Source organism: Cygnus atratus, chromosome 20 (genome assembly GCF_013377495.2).
Source record: "Cygnus atratus isolate AKBS03 ecotype Queensland, Australia chromosome 20, CAtr_DNAZoo_HiC_assembly, whole genome shotgun sequence".
Taxonomy (NCBI): Eukaryota; Metazoa; Chordata; class Aves; order Anseriformes; family Anatidae; genus Cygnus; species Cygnus atratus.
The window spans coordinates 5,702,555-5,729,564 of NC_066381.1; the positions used below are offsets into that span (position 1 = coordinate 5,702,555).

The 27,010-nt window shown below is 60.4% G+C and overlaps 1 protein-coding gene across 1 annotated transcript; it reads right to left on the minus strand.

The window, feature by feature from the left end:
* Positions 1–270: 270 nt before the first annotated feature.
* On the minus strand, positions 271–20,602 carry TMEM132E (transmembrane protein 132E). Its single transcript, XM_035559191.1, has 9 exons — positions 20,539–20,602; positions 9,785–10,697; positions 8,793–8,933; positions 6,860–7,052; positions 6,405–6,548; positions 2,847–3,052; positions 2,312–2,591; positions 2,038–2,229; positions 271–1,299 (listed from the first exon to the last, which is right to left on the minus strand). Exons 1-9 carry the CDS (start codon positions 20,600–20,602, stop codon positions 271–273), a joined length of 3,162 nt encoding a protein of 1,053 aa, XP_035415084.1.
* Positions 20,603–27,010: the final 6,408 nt, after the last annotated feature.

Here is a 27,010-nt window from a genome sequence, read left to right on the forward strand (position 1 = left end):
TGGCCCCCCCGCTCACCAGCAGGCTTGGTGGCTGTGCGTGTGCTCCTTGCCTCCCCTGGGGACAACCAGACGGGAAAGGGCAAGAAAAGAAAAAGGCCCCCGGGGGTGCCTCCGGATGGGGTGAGGAGGATGTGAGATGTGCGAATGGGAAGATGCCAGAGCCCGATTTGGGTCTCCGGCCCCAGGAAGCAGCCGGCGTGGCGTGGCATGACGTGGTGTGGCACAGTGTGGCAGCCCCCTCCCTCCCGCCCCATCCCCTCTGCCCCTGCGTTAAGCGATCTCTTTGATTCTGCGGATGTAGTTGTGAAGCTCTTCGGGGTCTTGCAGCCCCATGTCCTGGCAGACCCACTCCAAGTCCTCCTCATCGGCAATGGGGATGGAGTTGTAGGCCAGCTCGTCGGTGGGCAGCGTGGCGAAGGTGGTGAACTTCACCCGCTTCCGCTTGGAGGTGGGCGAGTTGAGGGGGTCCTCGCTCTGGTCCCGCGTGGAGCCCCCCGAGGAACCATCCCCGCGGCCGTGGACCTGGCTCTGCACACTGGTCTGCGAGCTCCCACTGCTGTGGTGGTCCGCATGGCAGCAGGTCTGGACGTTTTCCAAGGGGTTCCCGGGGCTCTCGGGCTGGGGGGAGAGGTCATTGTGAGCCCGCAAGGGCTGCCCGTTGCCCAAGAAAACCCAGTGGTGGGAATGGTCCATGTTGGTCTGGCCTTCGGGCGGGATGCGTTTGTGCCGGTATTTCAGCACAAAGACAATGCAGTTGATGAGGAAGACCAAGATGGCCAAACAGAAGACGCCCAGGAGGGCGTACATGCCTATCTCCAGGTCCGTCAGCCCCCTGGTCACCTGGACGAAGCCGGTGGGGATGGTGGGGAAGTCCTCGGTGGGGTGGGACGCGCTGGACATCCGACTGTCCTCGCTCGGCTCCGCTTTCCTCTCCACCTCTGCCCGCAGGGTGGTGCTCGCCCCCGGCTCCGCCAGCCCCGGCTTGCTGGGGACGTGGTCGTAGTCGTAGGTCGGGTCCTCCTCGGAGCCGAAATGGACCCGCACGCTGGCCAGGGCCGTGAAGAGCACGCTCTTGCGCTTGGTCTTCTGGCAGCTCTCGCAGATGACCAGCTCAGCCCGCAGCAGCTCCCCGGCGCCCTCACTCTCCGCCACCACCAAGGGGAAGGCCCGGTCCTGGGTCACCGAGACCACCTTCTCATCCAGGCTGCTCACCACCAGGTTGTAGTCCTTGGGGTCGTAGAGGGAGAGCGGGGCCGTGGTGCCGTCGCTGTAGGAAATCCACAGGCTCAGGAGCGCTTCCTGCAGGACCAACACAGGCACCGGTTGCCCAGCACGATGCCAGTCCCAGCTGCACCCGCTCAGCCATCCATCCATCCGTCCCTCCTCCTTCTCATCCTTCCCCCACATAATCTTCACCCACCCACCTATTGATTTGTTCTGTTCCTTCCCACCATCGCCTTGTTTTTCTCTTTTGACCATTCTCCCCTTCAATTTTCCCCATACTTGCTGAAGCAGGATGGGGCCTCTGAACATCTCCTGATACCGAGGGCCTGCCAGGGGGTTGGGACAAGGTGCGGGCAACTTTCTAGCTCCCCCCAGCCTGCTGTCGGGTGGTCCAGGTGCTCAGTCCCTTCCCCACTGTTCCCTGGGGCTTGGCATGGAGGAGAGGCCTGGGGGGCAGCAGGAGCTTTGAGGCTTGGAGGCTGGAGGCCACCAGACAGGCAGGACCTCCAGAAAACCAGGCTCACCCCGACCTCAGCCCCAGAGGCTACAAGCTGGGAACTCTATGGGATTTCTCCCAGACACATTTGTCGCCATGGCTGGGCCCTGTCCCCAAGCCAAGGGTGGGCAGGGAGGGCTCATGGGTCTGTGGGAAGGTTTCTGGGCTGCTTTGGGGTCATTTGGGGTATCTGGAGGACAGCAGGTGCTGTGGGAGCCCGGGATGACCTCAGTCAGGATTTGGAAAAGGGTTTTTACAGGTGGAGACCCCACCCCACCCCAAATCCCCCCTAGACCCAGGCACACCCCTGGCCTCACCTGCTTGAAGAAGCTGAGGGTCTGCTGGGCGGCCGTCCGGGCGATGATGGTGTGGCTATTACCGGGGCTGGGGTGCAGGGACAGCGAGAGGCTGGAGACCACCTGGGCCTTCAGGTCCGTGATACTGACCTTCTCCTCCGCCACCGTCACCAGCGTCTCGCCCAGCACCGCCTCCACAAGCGGGGACACCACCTGCGGGGGTCGAGGTGACCGTCACCACTCCGCCACCCCCAGCCACGGTGGAGGAAGGGGGGAAAGGAGGCCGAGGGGGTACCTTGAAAAGCGTGGTGCCCGGCTCCCTCCCTGCCAGCGTGAAGCTGTCCACCAGGTGGGCCACCCGCAGGTCATCCACGCGCATGAAGTCGCTGACCAGGTCGGTGACCTCCACCAGCCAGTCGGGCCCCAGCATGGTGACCACCTGCCCCGTGCCCTCCGCCGCCGTGGTGTGGAACTGGGTGAAGACCTGCAGCGTGGCATGCTGGTACTGCAGGGCACAACCCCGGCTTTGCTTCCGCTCCTCCTCATCCTCCTCGTGCTCACTGTCCCGCACCAACCTGCGAGATGGGGACAGGAGAGTAGTGGCAGACAGGGAGAGAGACCTCTGAGAAGAGTCTGGCTCCGTCATTTTTGATACCCCCTCATTAACCAGCTGAACACGGCCATTAAATAAACCCGTCACCTTCACCTTGTACTCTCCAGCCTCTCCCTGCACACCCCACATCTTGGGGTCCCCCTGAGGACCTCCTGCAGTACGTTGCTACCTCCCTCACCCTGGGGTGCCCCACACACAGCCCCCCCACAGCACCCACCTCCTGTCCGGCAGAATGGGCACCCTCCAGCCCTTCACTTGGCTCAGCCGGGTGTCTGAGAGCTCGATGTGCAGCGGCAGCTTGGGCACCCACACTGTCATCTCCAGCGGGGCCGAGAGGTGCTCGTAGGTGAAGGTGACCCGGGCACTCATGGAGCCCCGCGACTCCTTCCCGCTGACAAAGACATAGTCACAGCTGCTGGAGACCTGGGGAGAGGGGAGGTCAGGGGGTTGTAAAACTCCAGAGAGCCTGGCAGGAGGCTGGGACATCTCAGAGGAGCAGGATTACACTGTGCATGTAGCTGGTTAAAGGCAGACCAGTGAGCAGGGATGCTCTTTCCTCCCTGAAGTCCCTGCTCAGAGACATGGAACTGCAAACACCACGTCCATAACACACATTTCCCTCCTATCCAGCTCCCCCAGGCACCTTATATTGGTGCTTCAACCTCTTTGGCCACACACCAAATTGTGCCCTTCTACCATGTGTGATCAAGACGTGCCCACTGGTGCTTCACAGAGGCTGCAGATTGCTCACCCCGGCCATCTGCCCCAGATTTCCCCCATCCATGGCTATGGAGCACGGGCAGCACGCAGTGACCAGCTGCATACCCATGTCCTGGCACCCACCAGTGCCCACCACGGAAGGGGACGCGTTCCCATCTCCATCCCCGTCCCCGTCCCCATCCCCATCCCCGTCCCTCCTGCCCACACCAGAGAGCGCTTCCCAGAGTCCACCTGAATCCTCACATTCATCTCCTCTCTCTCTTTTCCTCTTTTAATTCCCATTTATGCAAATGCCATTAGTTAAATTTGCTATAAAACAAACATATCCTGCGGGGGCCACTTATTACCGACCAATCCAAGCCAATTAAGGAGCTAAGAGGATGCCACTAAAGCATCGCCAGTGCTTCTGCTTAGGGCAGTGGAGTCAACAGCACCTTCCCCTGCCCAGCAAGGGCTGGGGGCAGCGGGGCTGGGGGCTCCCACCTCGCATCTGCAGCGTTCCCTGTGCCCAGCTCTGCCCCCAAAACATTGGGAATTACACCTGAATTGTTTGCAGCTGGAAAAGAAATAATAATCTCTGCTCAGTCAGCATCTCAGTCATTCTTTCTCAGTTGCATCGAGCACCTCAACAGCGTGGAAAACCCAAATTCCACTAAGCTGCTCTCCCACGTGGATTCTCTGATGGCTGACAAAGGACTGAGTCCACGCTGCCTGCCAGCACAGGAGGAGGCATCCCTGCATCCCCCCCTATCATATCCTGGGGCCTGTACATCCATCCAGCTGCAGGAGCTTTGTGCATCCCAGCCCCGTGTTCCCTGGGGGTGGTGGAGGATGCTGCACCTGGAACTCCCGGGGAAGCGTCCGCTCCGCAGCCAGAGGGAGGGAAGGGCCATGCAGGAGGGTTTGCTCTTGTATCAGCTCAGCCTCCATGAAAAGACAATCTCAGCTCTGGCAGGGCAGCATTTGAATAAAGATGAGCTCTTGGGCGAATCCTCCAGCACTAGATATTGTGCCATTTATCACAATAAATATGATGGGCTGCTGCTCGTGTTGCCTTACCTAATAAATCCCCCCAGCACCTCGTTCTGGGGGCCACTTGCTTTTCAGTTGGTTGGGGACAGGGGGGGATTTGACAACAAAAAATACCAGCACATCGGGCCTGTCCTGATGATGGAGTGACTGCAGATTAGCTTTTAAATGAAGCGCACGCTTGTTGGGAGATACTTCCCGGATTTGCAGCAAGGCGTCGGGAAGCGAGAGGCTGAGGTCTGCCTGGGCTCTGAGCCAAGGCGCCACCATCTCTGCTTCTGTACGGCACGGCCTCAAGCGTGGGATAAAGGGGATAATTCACCTCCAAGGCTCTCAAGAGCAGGAAGAGTGGGCCAGCCAGGGGTTCTGGGGGTGGCCATGTCCCCGGGGCTGCAGTCCCAATGAGATGACTTGCTCCTGGAGGGTCTTCAAGCAGGGGCGGGTTGTGGGCTCCTAAGGAAGGCTCACAGAGAGGGTGAGGCTGAGCCTCTCCCTCGGAGGCAAAGGTGGCACCTTCTCTCCTTCCACATCCCTCAGCACGTGTGTTGTCCCTGAAGCCAGGGATTATTTCCACGCTGCCTTGGATAGGCAGCTCCTTCTCTCTGGGCAGAGCGCGGGGATTTTCCCTGCATCACCGCATGCAGGGATCAGGGTGACAGCTCTCACCCACCAGCCTTCAGGGGTGGCATTTTCACTACCATGTCCACCAGGTCCACAACATTTCCCCTCCATGCAAGATCAACCCCCAGCGAGCCACACACCACCTGGGGAGAAGCATCCCTTCCCCGCTCCCCAACGCTAAATTATTTACAGTAACAGATAGCGGATCCCACCATGTAAGCTTTGATTTATGTAACAGGTTTATAGCCCTGGCACCATAATCATACTCCCCAATCTCAGCAGGGAACCGAGAGCTCCCTCGGAAACGAATCCCTAGCACAAACACAAAATAACTCAGCAAGAAATTGCGCGGGGCTCCGGATGGCGAGCGAGTGGTGCTGGAGGGCTGCTCCATGCATTATTCATCCCCGCTCGCGTGCATGTGTCTGCTCCCCCCAGGTCTGGGGACAGCGTGTAAATAGATTTACGAGTGGAAAGACAGCACATTAAACAGTTTAAGTGTCTTGGAGTCCATCCTGAAGTGTATTATTGCTCCAGTGTTTTATCACGCTGCGGAGGACTGGTCTCCATAAATTAGAGCCGGCACGGTAAATCGCACGGATTGGGGCTTTGTTCGAGAACTTGGGTAAACAGTCGGTGACACCGGCTGTCACCTGCCCGCGGGCTGCTGGCTCCCAGGGGACCCCAGGAGAGAGCAGGTCCCAGCCCGGCCGGGGCTCTGCCCATCACCCCCTGCCCCGCTGGGAGAAGGGGAGGTATCTGGAGGGGATGGATGGACGGACGGATGAGTATGGTGATAGAAAAATGCAGGCGGGCGGAGAGATGGATACGTACAGTGATAGAAAATATATAAGGATGAATGGCTACGGCGATGGAAAATGCACAGCTGTAGCTGGATTCGAGGACGGAGGCTGCCTCGTCAGTTGGGGGGGGCAGGGGCCTGTTGCCATGCTCTGCACTCACAGCCCAGCCCCTCTCCCACACCACCCTTCTCGCTCCTCTCCACATCCCTCCCACTGTCCCCCATCGTCCCCAATCCCCTCCTCTGCCCTCCAATGCCTCTCCAGGACCACACCTCTGCCCCAACCCCATATCAGCCCGCACAGGAGATGAACATCGCCCAGCAGCGCAGGTGAAGCCGCTGATGAAAACGTGCAGCTTGCACTGCCAGGTGACAATATTTTACCTATGGGCGCTAAGTGCTGCGATAACCCTTAGTTATTGCTGCTGCCTGGAGCCAGTGTCTGCAGCCCCAGAGCATCCCGTGGCTTCCTGCAGTGACAAAGGGCCCCATCCTTCACCCCATAGGGCTGGGGAGAGTCACACAGGGACTGAAGCCCCAGGAGAGGCTCAGCGCGTGATCCTTTGTGGGGTTATCCCTCAACAGGGCCATACGAGCCCCCACCTTGATGATGTCTTCATTGTTGGACTTGCACTCCACCATGGCCGAGACGTCCACGATGATGCCGCTCAGTTCGATGGCAATGACCTTCACGGGAATGGCCACAGTGCGGCCCGTCAGGATGGCCGTGTTGATGATCTCCGTATCCTGGGGACGGGGCACAAAGGGGACTGTCCTGTAACAGGGCAACTCGCTGTCCTGCGCCAGCCCCAGGGCCAGATCCTGCCTGGTCTCCCTCCTACAGCAGCCCTGGGGCAGAGCTGGGGTGGGATGTGTGGGTGGACAGGTGCTGCAGGGGGGGATATGGTGCAAGTGGGCTGGTGGGAGAGCCAGGAACGTAGGGGATCACATCGCCACCCATCCCTGCCCGCAGATCCCTGGGGGGACATCAACCCACCCCCAGTAGGAAACCAGAGGAGCTAAGCAAGAGGGCTGGAGGAACATCAAACCCCGCTCACCATGGCCAGGGGCACGATGGCCCGGATGTCCCTCTGGATGACCGTCAGCTCCGTCACCACCTTCTCCAGGTCGGGCGGGGGGTTACGGCCCCTGTAGTCAATGTGCCACATGATGCGGCGCGTCACCGACTGGCTGGTGAAGTTCTCCATCTCAAAATCCAGCTGCATGACCTCAGAGGAGGTGTCCCCGTCCCTGGCAGGGGGCAGGAGGGGGGACACGGTGAGCTGGGTGTCCCGGAGGACCAGCACTGGATGGTCCCGTCCAGCCATGCAGAGCATCTCCAGGGGGTCTCTTCGGGGGTGGTCACCACCATGGTGGTCAGCCCAAAAACAGCAGGGGGGCTGCTCAGAGGAAACCCACACAAATGGAAAAGAAATGGATTTTTTCTGCTTATCCCCCGTGGGAGAAAAGCCTCAGCCAGCTCCCATGGGTGCTATATCAGTACTCTGTGCTGGACCTGCCCAGCGTTGCTAACCATGGGACGGGCACTTGGATGAGGGGACAGCAAATGGCCACAGGCTCTGTCCTCACCTCCTGGGCTCCATCATTCTGGCAGCCCAGCTGGATTTACCATCACGGGCTGCTTCTGCATCCACATGTCAAACCCTGAGCATCCCACGGGGCAACACATGGGCTGCGCTGGGGTTTGGGCCCTGGGGAGCCAATCCCTCTAAAACAAAGGGCCACAAGGGTCCCAAGAAATGCAGCCTCCCCAGGAGACACCCCAGGGCCCACTGAGCCCCACTCAGAGCTGGCAGAACCTCCCTGGAGCAGGGGGATGAAGGGAAGGAGGAAAGCCGAAATGGCCCCGCTCTCATCCTGCCATGCAGCAGCCGTAGGGAAGGCCCCATCGATCTGAGGAGGCCGGACACGAGAGGTTTCTCTCATAAATATACAATGAGGAGAAGGGACTCCTTGCTGCAGGGCATCCCTGCACAGCCAGGCTGCCCAGATCTGGGGCACGACTCCAGGGGCAGCTTCTGGGGTGCAAAACAACCAAAATTGGCCAATATCACCCCAAAGTTCCAGGGTCCTTTCCAGTCCTCGCCACCCCCAAGGCAAACCGCTCATGTTTACAGGGCCCGGAGGGTGACGCGGCTTTGAGTCATTCATCATTTCCATTACGTTAATATTTGATCGAGTTGTTTGTCTAAAAGGTGATGGTAATCACTTTAAATTCATCTCCCGTCTCTAACCTTTCAAGGCTGATTTGAGTCGGCGGCAGAGGCAGGGAGGGGGCAGGGGAAGGGGAGAGGAGCTGGGTGCCCCCCCCGCCAGCCCGCACCTGGCTCCAGGGTGGCACCGGGGTGGGCACAGGGTGTCCGGGCAGGGGACAAGGTGGCTGGTGGCCATGGGGACACGCTGATGTCAGCTGTGGGCTCCGACATCCCTCTGCTCTGGTTGCTTTTGACATTTTCCAACACAGCTCGAGAGCATCAGCTCGCTCTAACCCTGCTCCCAGAGGCTTTTGCCTCCCTGACCCCAAAGATACCAGGTGATGGAGATGTGACCTTAGGGACCAGAGGGTACTGTGCCCAGGGAGCACTCCCCTTCCTCCCCAGAGGGACTCTCAGCGGGGATCAGGATAACCAGCAAAGAGCTGCTGCCACCCGTGGTGTTAAAACTTTTACAAAAATTGAAATACTTCCACCAAATCTGAAAGATCCACTATGGCTTCACAACTCAGCCCCAAAATCCCCCATAAATGCCCATGAGCACCTGAAGCAACCGGGTGCTACCAGCTCAGATGGGGATGCAGCTGCAAAATGGTCCTGGTGACCTAGGAGCACATCGCTTGACCCCCCCCCCCCAGCACCCACAGGCCACCAGTGCCAACCAGGCGAAGACCGGCTCTGGACCAAAACCCAAAGACTTCCCCAAATCACCCCTTCGGTGCTGCCCTGGGGCTGGGGATGGACAAAGGTCCCTTACCTGGGCCCAGCGCCTTCCGCCCTGGCCACGTCGACGGTGGCAGTGGAGTGCTTGCCGCCCGTCAGCAGCTCCGAGCTCACCAGCCACTGCACACTCCTCGACTTGGTGCTGAGCAGGTTGACGCCTTTCTTGGCCTTCACCCTGCAGAGAGCCACGGTCAGGGCTGGATCTGACCGCCCCCACAGCTGCCCTGCTGGGGCTGCAGGGGGATTTTTCACCCCAAATTCCTCCCAACTCTCAGAAGCATCCCCCGTGGTGGAGGCTTCGTGGCGGGGCTGAGCCCACCTGAGCCCCTCTTTACCATGAGGTGCTGCCCCCCCATCACCCCTCCAGCAGGAATTTGGGCCTCTGGCCCCACGGTGAGAGACAGGAGAGCATCCAGCACCATGTCCCCTGTGCCAGGAGGTCGCAGTCATTCGCTGCCAACACCCACTGATGAGATGTGGGAATGGCTTCCCCGTGTGCCCCCCATGCCTCGGTTTCCCTCCCAAGAAGCACGGGTTCTGCCCTGCCATGGAGCCAGTTTTAGATAGAGGAATCATCAGCCAGCAGCCCTGATAGCAGGGTCTAAGCCTGTCCCCATCACATCCCCTTGTCCTTAAGGACAAGGGGGGTGCCCCCAAGCACCTCCCCATCCTGGGGTGCTCAGCACATCCTGCCCCGGCATTGGGATGGGGGGCACAGGGGGAGCCCCTCCTGGCCCCACGACCAGGTTGCATCTCATCCCCAAGGTGTCGGCGAGCAAATCCTGCTGCTGCTGACATGGCCCCAACCCCAGTGCAACGGGAAGCACTGCACCACAGCAGCAATGCTGTGAAAACCCCAGGGGAAGGCCCTTTCCTCCATGAAACCCCCCATTGCAAAACCACAAAACACTTCAAAACCCCATAAGCACCCTCCCCATCCCCTTCCTCTATCCCACCCCAACCAAACCAACCCTCCCCTACAAAACAGGGCCGCTTTTGGGGCCGATCCCGGGCTCGGGCCCCTACCTGAGGGTGAAGTGCTCCACCGTGGAGTTGGCCATCAGGTAGAGGAGGATGCTCAGCACCTCGCCAGGCTTCAGCGGCTTGTCCGGCAGCCGGATGAAGACGTTGCCGTCCAGGTGGTGCTCCTGCATGGGCTGCGCGGGGGGCGCCTGCAGGAGGCTGACGCTGCCGATGCGCAGCAGTGGGTGCTGTGTGGGCCCCTCGGTCCTGGCCCCCCCGGCGGCCCCACGGCGGGGGGATGATGACAATACCGTGTCCCCAAGGCACTGGCCAGCCCCGTCAGGGGCATGCAGGGTGTAGTAGAGCTCGGCTTGCTGGCTCTCGCCCGGCACCTCCACGCTCTCGGGGCTCTTCCTCCTGCCCAGCGGCATGGCGCCGGGGCCGAACCAGGCGCGGGGCAGCTCTGCCTGCACCAGGCAGGTGGCCAGGCTGCCCCGCAGCCGGCACGAGCTCTTGATCTCACGGGCGTCGCGGAAGGCGTGGAGCCGTACGCAGGGCAGCCGGTCGGTCACGTCGAAGTCATCCCAATCCCGGCCGGCCACGTAGAAGAGCACTTGGACCACGGGCTGGCTGGCCACCAGGCGGGGCTGGATGATGAAGGCGCGCACCTTCCAGTTGACCGTGAGGCGGTCGGGGACCTCCAGGGTGCTGGAGGGCTGCAGGTGCTCCTTGGGCAGCACCAGCCCCGTGCTGAAGGGTCCCAGGGTGACGTTGAGCACAGGCAGCTCCTTGGTCTGGAAGACGACGAAGGGCTCGGAGCGCTGCAGCGGGGCACTGCCATTGCCTGGGGGGCTGGCCCCCACCTCCTTGAGGAAGAAGGCCAGGCGGGTGTTGGACAGGCGGTAGCTCACCGGCAGCATCACGGCGCCAGGGGGCTCGGCGGGCTCAGGGCTGGGGGCTGGACCCTTGGCGTGGGCTGTAAAGAGGATGGAGAGGGGGGGTTAGTGCAGGGCATTGCCCCCTGGAGCCCCTGTGGTGAGGACAAGGAGGTGCATCTCGCAAGAGGGAGTCAGGCTGGGTTTTCCTCCTGCTGAGCACCCCCGGCACCTCGGGGGTCACTGTGCTTCCTGCTGGCGGGCTCCAGCCTTCCACCAACCCATCCTCAACATGGGACAGGGTGTCCAGCAAGCAGGGACACGTGCCACGAATTCATCCCCCAAATCAGCCAAAACCTCATCCCCCAAACCACCCCCAGCTCCCAGCCAAGCCCCAAGGTGCATGGCGCAAAGGGTGCTGAGCTCCTCCAGCACCCCAGTACCAAGCAGCAGGTCCAGTTTGTGAGCCCTGATTTTACCAGCCATGGACACGGCCCAATGCAAAGGTGATGATGACGCTGGTAGCTTGTGGGGGGCCAAGAGGGAGGCGAGGAGGTCACACTGACTGGGGACACGCTCGTCCCACTGCTACCAACCCTCCCCAGTGACCTGGGGCAAACCGGCCCCAGTGCCCCTGCGGCCCCACTCATTTGGCTGGGTGGAGGCAGGGGCAGAAGCACCCAGCTGAACCCATCCATAGCCCGCATACCCGACCGCTCCTGTAGGAGCCTGGAAGACATCTCAAGGTCTTCACATCCGCAGCTGCCAGCAATTCCCAGGATGCCCGGGCCCCCCCCTCGCATCTCCCCGCCATGCAGCCGGCGGCCCTGGCGCTGATTGCAGCCGCTCCCCAGCGGCCCCAGCAGCTCCGAGCAGCCGCCGGCACCCAAATTACGGGCGGCGAGAGGCGCTGATGTGACAGCTCAGCCCCTGCCGTGGCACCTGCCTGGGGGCTTCCGATGGGGGAGAGAAGCATGCCGGGGGGGCTTCCCCAAAGCTCTCACCCTTTCCTCTTATTTCCTACCCAGGGCTATGGGAGAATGCCCAAGCAGGATTTTCTTCTGCTGGAGCATCGCTGTGGCCAGACCCACGGAGACAGGCTCGGAGCCGAGTCGAGACCCCGCAACCCACCCGGGAACTCACTGCAGTAGGGTGCAGGGGGTAAGAGGCTTAGGAAGGCTCCTAAAAGGATTAGCGCTCGATATGGGTACCGACAGCATCTGCAGCTGCGGTTCGTCCCCGGGGCCAGGCAGGTGCTGGGGACGTGGTGGCACTGCCGGTGAAGCCACTGCCCCGGTTGTGGCACAGTCCTGGTCCATGCAGCCAGGGCTGCTCCTGCCATTCCTGGTGTTTTCCCAGGATTTTCAACAAGAGGGATTTTTTTTTTCCAAGATGAGATATTACCCGCTGGAAAGCAGAGTTGAGAAAAGATCCCCAAGCCAGAGTTACGTTGGATGAAATACCCACGAGAGCGAATGAGGCACCGGGAGCCAGGGAAAAAAAAGCTCAAGTTAAACACTGAATCACTGAAACAGTGCAAATTTTTTCCTTATCATTTTTGTTCCTTAAAAAAATCCAGTGTTTGGAGAAGGATTGGATCATTTCACAAAGGAAATCCACCCAAAGACCAGCTCCCGGCAGCACCGAGGGACACCGATGGCGATGCTGAGTGCACTGTGGGGGAACAATTGGGGTGGCACCAAGCCCAGCACCACGCTCAGAGCCCAGCACCATGCTCAGAGCCCAGCCTCGTGCCATGGGGTGGCAGCAGAGAAGGAGTTGGGGCAGCAGAAAAAATGGAGGACTGATGGAGAGAAGGGTGGAAGGAAGGAAAACCCTCAGGAGACCCTGGGCTGTCCCCAGCCCCTGCCCTGGTCTCCAGCAGCCCCCCTGGGGGGCCAGCAGCTCTGGCACCCCCACCTCCGGCTGGGTTTGGGGGGACAGAAGGGTTAAGCCCCGGCTGCCAGCTCTGCCCCGCACCGGCCCATGGCGGTTAACGGGATTTACGGCGCCTGACCCGCATTGCCGGGTATATTAGGCTGGCGCAGAGAGGACCATATGGTCCTTCCACCCTCGTGGCTCAGCACCACAAGCAAAAAGCAGATCTCTGCACCCAGCCAGCCTGGGGGCTGCCCAGCCCCCCCCACCCCTTGGCTAAAATTCCCCCCCTACCCAGCACCACAGCAGGATGGGACACACACTCACCCCCATCCGTGGCAGGCCAGGGTGGACTGTGACCCACAGAGAGGAGAAAGGGGGCAGAGAGGGAGGTGGGAACACGCAGTGACCCCCCCGGCAGCCACATCTGCCCGGCCAGATGTGCCCCACGTCGCCACGGCCAGATGGGCCCAGGGACAGCCACGAGGGCACGTGGGGACAGCGGTGTGGGATGTGGCAGCACCCACCCCACTGCCCTGCAGACAAGAGACACCCCCATCCGAGGTGGTTGATGCTTCTGGGGGTCTCTGGCATTGAAATAATCCCATCCCCAAGGGGCAACCCTGCTCTGTTCTCCCTGCTTGGGGTCAGACAGACGGAAAGGCTGATGGACAGACCGGCCATGGTTATGGCTAGTGGGGGATGCTGGCTTGCCTGCCTTCATTCTCACCCCAAATCCTGACCAAACGGGGCTCATGGGGAGTGTTCCTTAGCCCCCCCATCCTGCCAGCTCCAACCCAACTGCCCTGATGCTGAAGAGCCTCCTCCTCCTCTCACCCAGCACCGATACCCAGCGCTAAGCTCCGGCTTAGCCCCAGCCCCAGCTGTCTGCCATAGGGATCGCTTTAGGCACACTCCGGGGGGGATCCTGATCCCGGCTTATCCCCCAGGCTGCAGCAGGGGGCTCCCAGCACGTATATCCCCACTTAGCAGGGGAAAAGCACAGAGAAAAACACAGGAAAATAGGACTTGGGGGGGAGCTGGGGGCTGTGCCCTAGCCTGGTCCCCCCACAGCCCAGCTCCCCAACTCGGGGCAGGCTGCAGGGGTCGTCCCAATGCAAGGAATGTGGCTGAAACTGGTAAAAACCCTCCTTGACCCCCCACAGATGGCTTCACGCTGCCTTGAAGCTCTGCTGGTGCTTCTCCGGAGGAGTTCCAGCACTCCCTGGTGACCCTCGGGAACAAAAAAGCTCCAGGGTTTAAGCAGTGGTCAAAGAGCTGTGGGATAGGCCCCAGGACCCCAAAAAGGGCAGCCCCCAGGGCACTGCCTTCGTCTCCAGCACCCCACCGAGCCTCCCGGGGTGCTCCCACCATGAAGCCACCCGCAGATGTCCCAGCTGCAGCTTCGCTTCAAGGCAGTGTGAAACCACCCCACTGTGCCCGAGCATCCCCTGGATGCCCCCTGCATCCCAGTCAAAGCTTCAGAGCCCCAAAACTTACAGCGTGAGATCCCCCAGGTCCATACTTCACCCCCATGGCCATTAGGGCCAACTACAAAGGGTGGACACGAGCTCCACACACTGGGGCTGCCCCACATCTGGGTGTCCCAGCACCGGGATGCTCCAGCCAAAGGGGGACCCAGGCAAGAGCCAGGCTCACGCCCACCTCCCCATGTCCATTTCCACCCCCAAGCACTGACCCCCACCACCTTACAACCCCACCCACGGAGGGTCTGACCCCCAAACAGCAAAAAAAAAAAAAAAAAAAAAAGCAATAAAAATGGGGAACGGAGGTCTGCACCTCCGCCCAAAACTCAAAGCTTCAGCCCCGGTAGTGCCAAACCTGGGCGCAGCCCCGGCATGAGGAGCTTTGGGTCCACGGGGACAAGACAGGGGGAGACGCCCCCCGTGCTCTGTGCCTCGATGCAGCCTGGGGAACCCCCCCGCAGCACAACCAGAGCCGAATCAGGAAACCCGGCCCTCGTGGGGAAGCTCGGAAACGCTCCCCATCAGCCGAAGCCTTGGAAATTGTTTTCGGCGACATGAAAGACAACAAGCTCCCTGCGCCTGCCGACGCGGTGCGAGCCTCCGTCTCCAGCCCTGGCTAATTGGAACTCAATTAAGTGAATAATTGTTACAAATGTACCGGCACCTCCCCCTGGCTCGCGGCGGTGAGACGGCCGAGGGGATGCTGTGACAGGGGGGTCGTGAAGCTCCTGGGCCACCCGCGGCCCCTGTCGCTGCCCCGTGGCGGCGGTGGGGCTGGGAGGCACCGCGGCAAGAGGGACCCCAGTGCTCGTCCTGGGAGGTTGGTGAGGTTGGGGCTTCCCAAAAGCACCCCAGGATCAGAATTGGGTGGGTGGAGGTTGGGAAAAGAGGATCGAGTCTGACTAGAGGCAGCAGTGGTGCTCAGGGTGGATTCTCCTGTGTCTAATACAGGGTTGTGCTGATGACTCTCCCTTCTTTTAGGTCCCAGAGGAGAAGGAGAGGGGTGTCTGTGTCTGGGGGCATCCTTAGAAATCCTCCTCCTGGCTCCCACCTGGGGATGCCTCTTTCCACCACCAGCCCCAAATGAGAGCATCGTGGCTGGTACCAGGATGCAGCAGCCCCCTGGGTGACAGCAGCACCCCCGGGTCCAGCCCAGCACCCTGGGGAGAAGTAACCCCCCAAGAAATGCTGGCGGAATGCACGTTGGGCACCCCAGGCTGCAGTGCTGAGCCTTGCGTTTTCCCCAGGAAATTATTAAAAGGGAAGGGAGGTGGGGGAAGAAACCTAAAGGAATAAATAAATACGGGCTAAATGGGATGTGCTGCGCTCAGGCACAGCCTGCCATAAATTCCCGGAGCAGGCGAGGCTTTTACGCGGCAGCTACTTTAGAGCAATTTCCACAAATCACGTCAGGGGACAGGCCAGGGTCCGGGGAGGAGAGGGCCTTTGCAGAGGAGGAAGAAAAATGAAGAAATGAATTAAAAGGTGAGGGAAAAAAAAAAAAAGGAAGAATAAAAAGGACGAGGAATTGCCCGAGCATGAATGTCCACGGGAACACCCCGGAGCTCCAAAACGCAGCACAGCAGGGGGCTGCCCTGGATAAACCCAGCAGCTGTTGAGCCCAGGATTGAGCCAGCATCGGTGTGGGGTGGCAGTGATCCCCCGAAGGCACCTGTCCTGCTCACAGCCCCCATCCCATCTCTGTCCCCCCAGTTGTGCCAAGGGACACGTTTTGGGTTGATGCGGCACCGATTAATTCTCCCCTGTGCCTGTGCTGAGCTGTAGCAGGATGCAGCAAGAGGCACAAAACAGCCGTGAAGGAGCCAGGATGGGCCTCGGCATCAACAAGAAAGCACCCGGAGAGCAGAGGGAAAGCCCCAAAGGCAGAACTTTTGTCAGCCCTGCAAGGCAGCACGACAGAGCACAACCTGCCGCCGTAACCCTTCCAGGGCTGGAACGCAAAGCACCTGAGACCCTGGGCTTTCGGCATAGCTATTGAAAAATCTGGGACGGCAAATATTGCACAAGCAAGGGGAAAACACTGGCCAGCAGGAGATGGAAGGAGACCAAGGAGGAAAACAGAAGTGCCTTGATCACAGCATCCTCCCGGGGAGGAGACAGCAGCGAGCCACAGGCTTCTGACCCGGCGCTGCGGGGAGGGAAGGGCTGGGAGCAGCAACAAGCAGCTGGGGAAAGGCAGGGACCAGGCATGGCGAGAGCAGCATCACAAACCCAGGATCTTTTGGTGAAAAACCAAGTCACTCAATCCCCAAGCCCTACGTTTGTGCCTTCCCCTGGCAGCAGGCATCCTGGGCTGCCATCAGATTTAGCTGGAGGACCCCGTTTCTCCCAGTTTGAAGGCAAAACGTGAGCTCAGAGCACCTCTGAGGACCCTGTTTCTTCCAGTTCACAAGGAAACCCTGAGCTCAGAGCACCTCTACCGACAGCGAGAAGCGCCAGGACCTGCCCCGTCACGCACCGGTCCCCTCGCTGCCATCCCACAACCTCCCCACAAGCAAACCCACCCCAAAGGCAGCACGGCCCTGGCGCCAGGCAGCCCCCTCCTCCCTCCTGGGGGGGGGCAGCTCGTTAGCAGAGCCCTGTATTTAATAATAAAAGACGCTGATTAGATTAGCCAGAGTGACCTTTTCCAGATGGATGGGATGCTCACTTGGCGATGAGCGCCGCACAGGAGGGGAACACACCAATTCCTCCAGCCACCCCTTTTGGGCTGCTCTGGTAACGCAAAGAGCCAAAAATCGGGTAACACCACGCAAAGACCCCTTCCCTCGCCCTTTAAATCCCTGCTTTTCCCAGGATTTTTTTTTTCCTGCGCACCCCTACTGCCAGAAGCCATGGGATGGATGGGGACAGGCAAGTTGCTGCGCCACGGAGCTGGGCTGTGCCCACACAATGTCAGGGGATGCTCTGCTGGGGCTGGGTTGGTTTTTTCCTTTCCTTCCCTCTTTTTTTTTTTTTTTTTTTAGGAAACAGGTTTAGAGAGGAGGGATCATGGCAGCTGGCCATGGTGGGGTGAATTACGTAGCATTGCTGTGCAACGTCCTGCTGTGGGGTTGCATCTACCCGGTGCCCTGCCTCAGTTTCCCTGGGTGGTGCAGCAGGGGGAGCTTGGTCCCGAAATTCTGGGGCAATTCATGTGCCAGCTCCTGCTCCCCGTGCTCATCATGCACACACAGGCAAGCACAGCCCCGGCTGGGGGTTTCAAGGCACCCCTGTGAGCACGCAGGGACAAACCTGATGCTCTCTGAAAGGAGCAACTTGTTGCTGGGCTGCCGAACCAGCGGGCGGCAACCCCACTTCGGGTCTAAACCCCATTAGGAACCCGAGGGGAAGAAAAAGCAGCAGGGAAGAGCTGGGGTCACCTAAGGGCACCCTGGAGCTGGAAACAAGGATTTTGGCTCCTGGGTGCCCTCGTGTGACCCCTTCCTGCCTGGTTCAGCCCGACCCAGGGGCCACATCCTGCCCTCTACCCCACCAGGCAGGCAAGGTGCTGCCAGCCCCCGCCTACCCGGGGCTGGTGCTGAGGGTGCTGGGCCCCTGAGACCCAGCATCACGCCCAGGACCTGGTAAGTGAGCAAATGCCGGGTGTGTTTTCCCCATTCCGGCAGCAAGTTATGGCACATCTCCACCTGCTGGCCTGAAAAATCCCCAAGGCAGGGGAGGCTCGGTGCCGAAATGGGGCCGGGAGGTGGTCCGCACCCCACTGGCGTTGGGGTGCGCTGGCTGGAGCTCCCGCGGCCATCCTACACCCCCAGCCCTACACACGGGGCTCGGACCCACTGGGAATTAGGGGGGATATGCAGGGAGAGGGATATGGCCCCATCCCCAGTGGGGTGGAGGCACGGGGAAGCCAGCCCGGGTGGCCCCGGAGGTGACAGCAGCACTGCGCGGGGACCCCTTTGCTCTGGTTACTGCCCCTCCACGGCACGGCTGCAAAAGTCATCCTTTATTTTTATTTCACACTTCTCAGGAGGGCGAACAAGCGGCACTAAGCCAGCTGGAAAGCCAGGCCTGCCTTGCACGGGGACAGACACCAAATAACCCCACATCTCCGCCTGCAGGAGAGGGGAAACTGAGGCACGCAGCAGGGCCGAGGCTCAGCGAGCAGCAGGGAGAGGACGCAGGGGCTGACCCCAAACCCACCCAAACAAACCGACGGGCGAATTCCCGCTGTGCCGCATCCCGAAAGGGCTCTTTCAGCTCTGCAGCTCCGCCGTGCCCAGCACCCGAGCTCCGTCCCTCCGGAAAACCCTCGCGCAGCCCCGGGGCCGCCCCAGCCCAGGATGCGGGGATGCCAAAATCCCCTCTCTCCAGCAGCTGGTGCGGGGCCCACAGCCAAGTGGGGCTCCCGGGGGGCCCTCAGACCGGCAGAGAAGCACAAAGCGGGGTGAAGCTGCCGCCGAGGGTCGTTATTAAAAATAAAAAGAAAGAAATAAAAAAGGGAACGGGGAAAAAGCATCCTCGGGCAGCAGAAAAGGACACCGCGTAGCCACAGGCTGAGCCCAGCAGGCAGCCAGAGCAATTCCTAAGGAAGGCCGAGGAAATTTGGAGCTTTCGGCCACTTTTTGTGGCTCCCTCCGAGACCTTCAGCTGCCCAGGAAAGGCCAAAGGGGCTGGCAAGGGCAGCTCCACACCCCAAAACGAGCCCCAAGCCCATGGCAGGCACCTCGCAGGGGTCCCAGCAGCCTCCCGCAGCCCCTGGGGCCACCCTCGCCCACGGGTGCATGGGGAGAGGGGGTATGATTTTGGGGTGCTGGGGCTGGGAAATCGGCCCCCCCCCATCCCTTAATGGGCTGGATGAGGCCGGGTGGGCAGGAGAGATGGAGAGTGGGGAGTGGGTTCTGGGGGGGTCCTATAATGCCAGCCCCGTTGGCAGCAGCCCTGTGCCAGCCCCAGCACACCCTGCCGGCAGCCCAGCTCCAGCCCCAGCACCGCAGCGCCAGCTCCTGGCACCCCTCCTGCTGGGGACCCCCCGACCCATCATATCCCCCAGCCCAGGGGCCAAATCCAGCCCTGCCATAAAGCAGAAGCCTGACCCACCCTGCTGCCTGCTCCTAGAGGCTCAGAAATAACCCTCCCCAGGAAGGGACGGGGAAGCAGGGGCCGCATCCAGCCCCACACCACAACCCCCTGGCGAAGACGGGAGATTTCCCCCGATGTCTCCGAGCGTTTATCCCCCAGCGGAGCTGGCAGACGCCTGCCGTGGTTCCCTCCCCCCCCCATGAGGAAATGCCGAGCCAGCCGCCCGCAGCTCCTAAAGGCAAAACTGAGGCAGGGGAGGAAGGAGGAAAGGAAGATGAGCATGTTTCCCCCGCCGGCTGCTAACCCTGTTACCTGTTGGTCCCGAAAAAGCCAGTGCCCGGGGAAGCACCGTGGGTCTGTACCCACTCCTGGGGTCCCTTGGGGGGGGGGGGGACGGGGGGGCCCAGCACCCCCAGCCCCTGGATAAAGTTGCGGTGCCCAGCGAGGCAGCGCCGTGCTGCGGGTGCTGCACCGGGAGCATCGCTGCTCCTGCTGCTCTGGGGGGAGCTGGGGGGGGTCAGGGGAAAAACAAACCCTTCCTGCCCCTGCAGCACTCTCAGCATCCCCCCCTTCTTTATATATATATTTTTTTAATTATTATTATTTTGCTGCTGTGGGTAAACAGCTCCCCAAGTCCTCTGAGAGCCTCGGGGGGCTGCAGATGCTTGGGAACCCTGCCCGAGCCCCCCCGAGCTCCCCGCAACGCTTCATCCATGGGCTGCTGGGACGTGGTCCTGAGACCCCCCCCCCAGCTTTGGTGGCATAGCCCCAACCCCTGGGGGCACCCCAAAACCCCTGGCTGGCCGAGGGGTACACACGGCACCCCCAGACACCAGCAGCCCCCCACTTTCTGCTCAACCACCGGGGAAAGGCGCTTCGGCTGGTGCATTGGCAGGGGTCGCTTTTACCCCACAAGCCCCCCCAAAAGTGCCACCCCCTGCAAAAAAAAGCCTCCTGCAGCAGATGCCACGGTCCCCAGGGCCGGGATGTCACCGGTAGGGTGACAGCAGCAATTGAAATGCAACTCAGGGAAAGTGAGCGCAGGCAGCAGGGCCCCCCCTGCTCAGGCTGCAGGCGGGGAGGGGGCAGCAGCACCGGCTGGGACCCCCCCGACCCCAAATCCTTATTTATTTGGGGGGGGGGGGGAAGGAGTGAGGAAGAAGCAGAGGGAGGGGGGAGGCTGTACGCCCATCGCTGCACCCCAACCCAAAGCAATGCCCATGAGGAGGAGAAAGCATTGGGGAGGCTGGGGCGGGGGGGGCCTTGGGGAAAAGAGGGGGCGACCCCCTTCTCCCCACCCGAGCAAACAACCCCGTGAAGCTGTCATTTTATTAAAGCAGGAAAAAACTCTGATTTTCACCCATTTCATTTTTGGGGGGGCACAGAGGGCGAGGGGAGGTAGCAGCTGCGGGGGGGGTTTTAAGGCAGAGAGGGGCAGGGGCTGGAGGCAGACACCGGGGGAGTCCCCCCGGGACACAGAGCCACGCACCCCCCAGCAGGTTCCCGTCCCGTGTCCCCCCCCCGCGGCACTTACCGGGGAGCAGCAGGCAGCAGAGCAGGGCGGCCAGCCCCGGGGGCATCTTCTTTGGGGAGCCCATGGCGAGATGTGGGGGGGTGGGAGGGGGGGGCAGCGGCAGGAGCAGCCAGGCCCCGAGCCCACCCCACCCCCCCGTGGCAAAAAAATTTAAAATAAAATAAAAATCCAAGCCAAGCACCAAAAATATATATATATATATATATATACCCGCAGAAATCCCCCAAATCCAACCACGTGCGAGCCGGCGGCAGCAGCCAACGGTGGAATTTAGGGGGGGGGGGGGGGGGGGGGGGGGGGGGGGAGGACCCGGTTCGGGTTAGGGAACTCGGTGCCCCCCCAGCTCACGGGGCACAGCACCCCAGCCCCGGCCCCGCACCCCAATCCTGCCGCAACCCCCCCGATGCCTGCAGGGCGAGCGGGGGCGCGCCGAGCCGGGTGGGTCCCCCCCTCCTCTTCCTCCTCCTCCTCCTCCTCCTCCTCCTCTTCCTCGGGATCCAGGGGGGGGAGAAGAGCACGTGTGCCCCCCTCCCAAGAAAAAAAAAATAAAATAATAGAATAAAAGCTGCGCCGATGAAGGATGATGCTGCAGGGCTAGCAAGTCTCCAGCCCCCCCCACTCCCTGCACAATAAAAAAAAAAAAAAAAAAGAAAAATCTATATATTGTCTCCAAGCGCCTTCTTCCCCAGAAAATCGGAATTAAAGCGCTCCCCCCGAGGAAAAAAATAAAAAATAAAAAATAAATAAAAAACGACGGAAAACAGGAGAAAAAAAGAAAAGCAGCAGGAGGGTGAATAATTAATCCGAGGCAGATGCAATTAATCAGGAGCAGCTCGGCGGAGTCCCCGCATCCGAAGGCAAAGTTTGGGGGGGAGCGGGGCCGGGGGGGGGGGCCGGGGCTCAGCCGCTGCCCCCCCGTGGGGGCTGGAAGCGGGGGGACCCGGCCATGAGCACGGCAAGGAGGGGGGGTCCCCGCCTCCTCCTCCCCCCCCCCCCCCCCGGCTTAAAGAGGGGGGTGCCCCGCTGCTGTTTGTAAATAAAAGCAAAAAGGGGGGGCGGGAGGAGGTGGGAATGGGGGGGTTCTGCTCCTTGTCCCCCCCTCCCCCCCGCCTCTGGACCCCCCGGTGCCGGGGGGGGCCCCGCTGCTGAGCACTCCCGTGGCCGCTCGCCCGGCCGGAGCCGCATCGGGCTCCGGGGGGGGTCAGAGCGGGGAGCGCGGCAGGGGGAGGCGCCTTCCTCCTCCTCCTCCTCCTCTTCCTCCTCCCCCTCCTCGGGCGAGGAGCTGGGAGCAGAGCGGATGCAATGCAGCCCCTTTTTTCCCGACCCCCTCCCCGCCCCAAGCAGTCTCCCAGCCGGCCTCCATCCCCCCCCCAGCACCCATGGGTGCAGCCTGGGGGGGGCTGCGGGGCCAGCCTTGCCCTCCCCTCCCTCCTGCAACGGGAGAAAAGAATAGGGCAAGCTGCGGATTGGGGGAGGAGGGCACGGGGAGAGGGGTGGAGGGCGCAGAGCGCCGGGGGGGTGCACGTCGGCACCCCAGGGTGGAGAGGGGCAATTGGGTCTGGCCGCTTCACACCCCCCCGCTGCCATCTGGGGGGGTTGGGGGTCCTTCCCCACCCCTGTTGTGGCTGGGGGGTCCCCTTCCTCCCCAGACCCCTCTCTGTGCTGCTCGGGGAGGGGGGGGGTGCAGACAGGGCCCGGCTGCAGCCCCCACATGGGCTGGGGGCAGCTGTGGGCCCCCCCATGCTCCCCAGGGCTGGGGAATCACCCAGGGGCTCACCCTGCTCCCTTCTGCCTCGTGCACCCCAAGCAGCTCCCATGGGGCACCCAGATACTCACGGCACAGGGTCACAGATCCACAGGGATCCCCATCAGCCTTGGGGGGAGAAATGAGATTTTGGGGAACACCACCACCAGCACACCTGGGGAACGCCACGCTCCCCTCATGGTGCCAAGCAGCAATGTCCAGGCCCTGGTCCCCCAGCACCACACCGAGTTGTGCTTCCACCAAAAATGAGGGCAGGGAGCAGGTCCGGCACCCCCAGCCCCCAAGCAGCAGAGGGATGCGATGCCAAGGTTGCACCCAGGGGACCCCAACGCTTTCCCCCTGCCCCATCCCAGAGCAGGCCAGGCCATGTCCGTCCATCACGTCCCCATCCCGAGACCCCCCACGTGGCTCCCGCATCCCCTCCCCACGTTTTCCTGCTCCTGCCACCTCCCCAAGCCCCATAGCCCTTCCTGCTCCCCTGCCATATATTTTCCTTTCTGCCTTCACCAGGAAATATTGGCCAGCGCGTTCATCCTGGAAGCCTCATTTATAGGGGAAGTGCATAAGACATCTCCATTAATGCCAAAATAATTCACAGCAATTAATGGGATTGACCTTGAGCACTCACAGAAGCTGAAGAAGCCCCTGAGAAGGGCCCGCTGGTTGTGATGGCGAGCGGCAGCACCACGGGGGGAGGAGGGACCCCAAGCCATCCCCCGAGCACCCAGCACCTTTGGGTGCTGCCAGGAGGCTTTGCAAGCCATGCTGGGTGACAGGAGAGGGCCACCCCTTGCTGGGACCATGGGTTGGTGAGGTCTGCTCCAAAACCCACCCCCTGGACCCCTCTGGGAGGGCAGGGCACGGTGTCCAGAGTCCCCAAAATGCCCGGTGGCTGCAGCGATGGGTCCGGCCCCAGCAGGCAGGCGACGGCCGCAGGTTTTCAGAAAAATCCCGTGATTTATAAACCACTCTCCCAATTGCTTTGGGGAGGGGAGGGCTGACTCACGGGCTGCAGTCCCCGGGGACAGCGAAGCAGCAGGGAGAGGCGGTGGCACGGCCGTGATTCATCCCTCGCAGCCTGTCCCCAGGGCAGCGGGGCACAGCCTCAGTTTCCCCACTCCAAACCTGGCCCCGGGGCAGGGAATCAGGGCCGGTGTCAGCACCACGCATCCCATAATATCCACCTCAGGAGCCTTTCCCTGTTGCTAGATGAGGGCTTTGAAAGCAGGGTGCTCCCATGCTCCCTGCTTCTGGCAGGTTCTTGGCACCGCCGCCGGGATATTTTTCAGCTGTTACAGAAATCAGTATTTTCACCCCGCCTGGCTTTTATTTATGGCTCCGGTTTGGCAGGTGGAGGGGCCAGGGTGGGCAAGGGCAGGTGGCTGTGATCCTTGTGTCTTGGACGAGGACCAAAGCATTGGGCTGAGGCTGCATCGTGTCGGGGGGCATCGTGGCCCCGCTGCTCTCAGGGCATGGGGACATCCCGGCCATGCTCCCAGATCCCAAACCCAGCCAGCAGCAGGAGCAAACGCCAAGTGAAAGCATTTCTGAAAGCATCTACACGGGACGGCCTCGTTAATCCCCGGCCTGCATTTCACCTGCTGTTAATCCCGGGGCAGCACTAATCGCCGGCATAACAGCAGCCAGCAGACGCTAATCCAGCCCTAATCCCTGTGGGAGCTGCAGAGGTGTTGCACGGGGCTGAGGCACAGGGATGCCAACCTCGTGCTTTTGTAGGGATTTAACAGAAAAGGAAAGGGCCAGGGATAGGGTTTGCACCTGGGGGGACACCACGGACTGCTATTTTTCATGCTCTGACCCCAAGGAGCCTCCAAAACTGATAGATTGCCTACAAAAGAGAAAAAACAATCAAATTTAAAAAAAAAAAGGGCGGGGGGAACACCCCAGGAAGGTGAAAGCCTCAGCCAAAACCTCCTGCTTTGTGACTATTTTTCAGCCAGGATTACTGCAGGCAGGGGAGTTCCTCACCCTAAAAGCAGCTGCCCTGGTAGCAGCCGGAGCGCTCGGAGCCGGCCCCACAGCTGATTCTGTGCGGGCGGGGAATTAATGAGCCCGGAACGTGATTAAAAATATATATATATCAATGCCCTCCCCTTGGAAGCAGCGCCCGAAATACATTCATATCAGCCAACTTTCCTTATATAGTTCTGATAATGACATAAATATAGAAATCCCGTAATTGCCATAAATTCATTTTATGTTATTATTTCTAAAGAAAAAGGAGGATTTTATTGTAACTCGTTGTCCAGCTGGTTCCCCCCCTGGTTTGTGTCACCATGTGGCTGTGGCTCCCTATGGGCATCCATGGCTCTGTCCCCTTCTTCTTCCCCAGGTCAGGGTGAGCTTTGGCCGATCCCATACAAATTAAGCAAAGGGCACGAGGTTCTTGCAGGCTTCAGCCATGAAGGGATGGAGAATGGGAAAGGAGCCTGCTGGGATGACCAGCAATGGGATCGGCTCGGGGACCGTCCCCGTCACCAGTCCCCATGGCCACCCCACAGCTCTCCGTCTCGCTGGGGTGATGCTCGCAGAGCAAAATGGGTGGGAAAAGCGGAAAATGGGCAGAGATGGGTTTATTCTCTTACTGGAGATACAGTTGAGGGGAAGAGGGAGGGCAACAGGAGGTAGAAACCCTAAAACAGTACATGACCAGTCCCAGAACATGGGATAACAGGGAGAAGAGTCACGTCTGGATGCTACGGGACAAGGCAGTGCTGGTGGCCGTCCCCAAAGCCTTGCTTCCATCTGGTTATGGCACGAGGGCTGCTGAGCCCAGAGCTCGCCCCATGGCCCACAAATTGCTTAGGTTTTACCCCAAACAGCGTAGTGGCACACGGGGCATCAGAAGCACTATTTATACTATTCCAATAAATATTTTAATAGCATATAAAAGTAAGGGAAGGGTGAATCAAAGCTGGAGTGCCAAGCCATTTTGGTCTTGTGAGATAAAAACATTTCATTTCAGCTTTACTGTTTGGATTCGTCTTTGCCTCTCCTTTTACATTCTGTTGAAATATTAATTTCGGGCTATATCATAGCCCTTTAATATTTCATCTGCCATAACAAGTCAGCATTACCAAAGTTGTTGGGGCTCCGCATGGGGGAACGAAGCGGCCCCATGAGCAAAAAACCCCGCGGAGTGACTGCTTTGAAAGGGAACATTTCAATAGACTGGCGTTGATTTATTCCTCTTTCCTTCCCCAAATTTTCACCCCATGGGGCAACTCTGGCATGGGCAAGCCACCAGCACACGGTGCAATGCCCCGTATGGATGGAGGCAGCCCTGCATCCGCACAGAAAACCCACGAGTGACGCATTTCCCCACGCCAGGGATTCACGCACCTAATTACAGCAGCTACAGAGGAGGGGGCGGTTATCTTGGCAGCCGGCAAGGCCAGCAATAGATTTTCTTTTCTTTCCTTGCTCTTTGTTTTTTTTTATTTATTTTTTCCCCCAAAGACAAACCCTGGCACAGATTCGGCCGAAATCATCGCTGAGCTATGGGGGGAGGCACGGTGCGGGGTGGTGCTGGATACCAGGGACATCCCCAGGTGGGGACCAGCCCGTGTTTGGTGTCATTTTGTTGTCACCTCGGAGAGGGAAAGGGGATTTGCATCACCTAAATCAAATAACAAGTCTTCGACGGAATCGGCAGAGGCCAGAAAATCAGAGGCAACACAATCAGCCTTAAGGAAAAGGAAATTTGGCATCCAGAAAGCCTGATTTTGTGACATCTGGGTCCTGCCTATCACCAAAGCCTCATCCCGAGGCCCCCCCAGGGGCTTAGCACCCCTCTGCCCAGGTGCCTGCTGTGCCTGGGGTGCAGGAGAGCCCGCAGGAGACCCCGGAGAGAAGTCCAGCACACAGAGCCACGGCACCCAGGAGACAGACCTATAGCCCCGGGGAACATAAGCACACTCACTGGGGGTGTTCATCATCTCCAAATAGCTCAGAAGCTGCAATCAGTGGGGGATTTGGGGCGGGTGTGAGCGACCCCAGCCCACAAAGGGACCCACTGTAGGGTAATTACTACCTCTGGCCACCCAGACCCCATCACCATACATACATATATTACATATAGGAAACAAATACAGGGTCCCTTCTTTTCCAGCCTCTTTCCCCGTATATTGTCCGGGGACGTGGTCCTGTTCGGGACCATGCAGGCTGCAGGAGGGTGGCAGCATGTCCCCAGGACAGGGCACTGTCCCCATCGCCCGTCCCCATGCTCCCACCGGGGCACTCCAGCCCATCACAACCTGCATTGCCCCCTCTCTCCCCCCCCCTTTCCCTGCCTCTCTGGCCAAGCAGGAAAGACAGACAGCGAAAAGCACTTAAGAGGAGGAGAAGAGCCCATTTGCTCTGGTTTCCCAGTCCCCCCTCTCTGGCTCAGCTCAGGCAGGTCAATTTTCCAGAGGCTCTCCTGGTCCCTAATCAGATAAGGGCTGCAGGGCAGGGCTGGGGGGGGGGGGGGGCAGTCCTTGGTGCTGCAGGGACAAGCTCACAGCTCCGTCAGTTCCAACCTGTCCCCAAAGCACCGAGCACCCACTGCTGGCTGTCCCACCTCGGGGGTGCCGCCCTGTGTCCCCCAAATCCGTACCTGCCCGTGTCACAGAGCCCCCAGCCCTGCTTCTCCACATGCCCCCCCAGGGAATTGTGGCCATCATTAGGATGGGTTCAGCTTGGAAC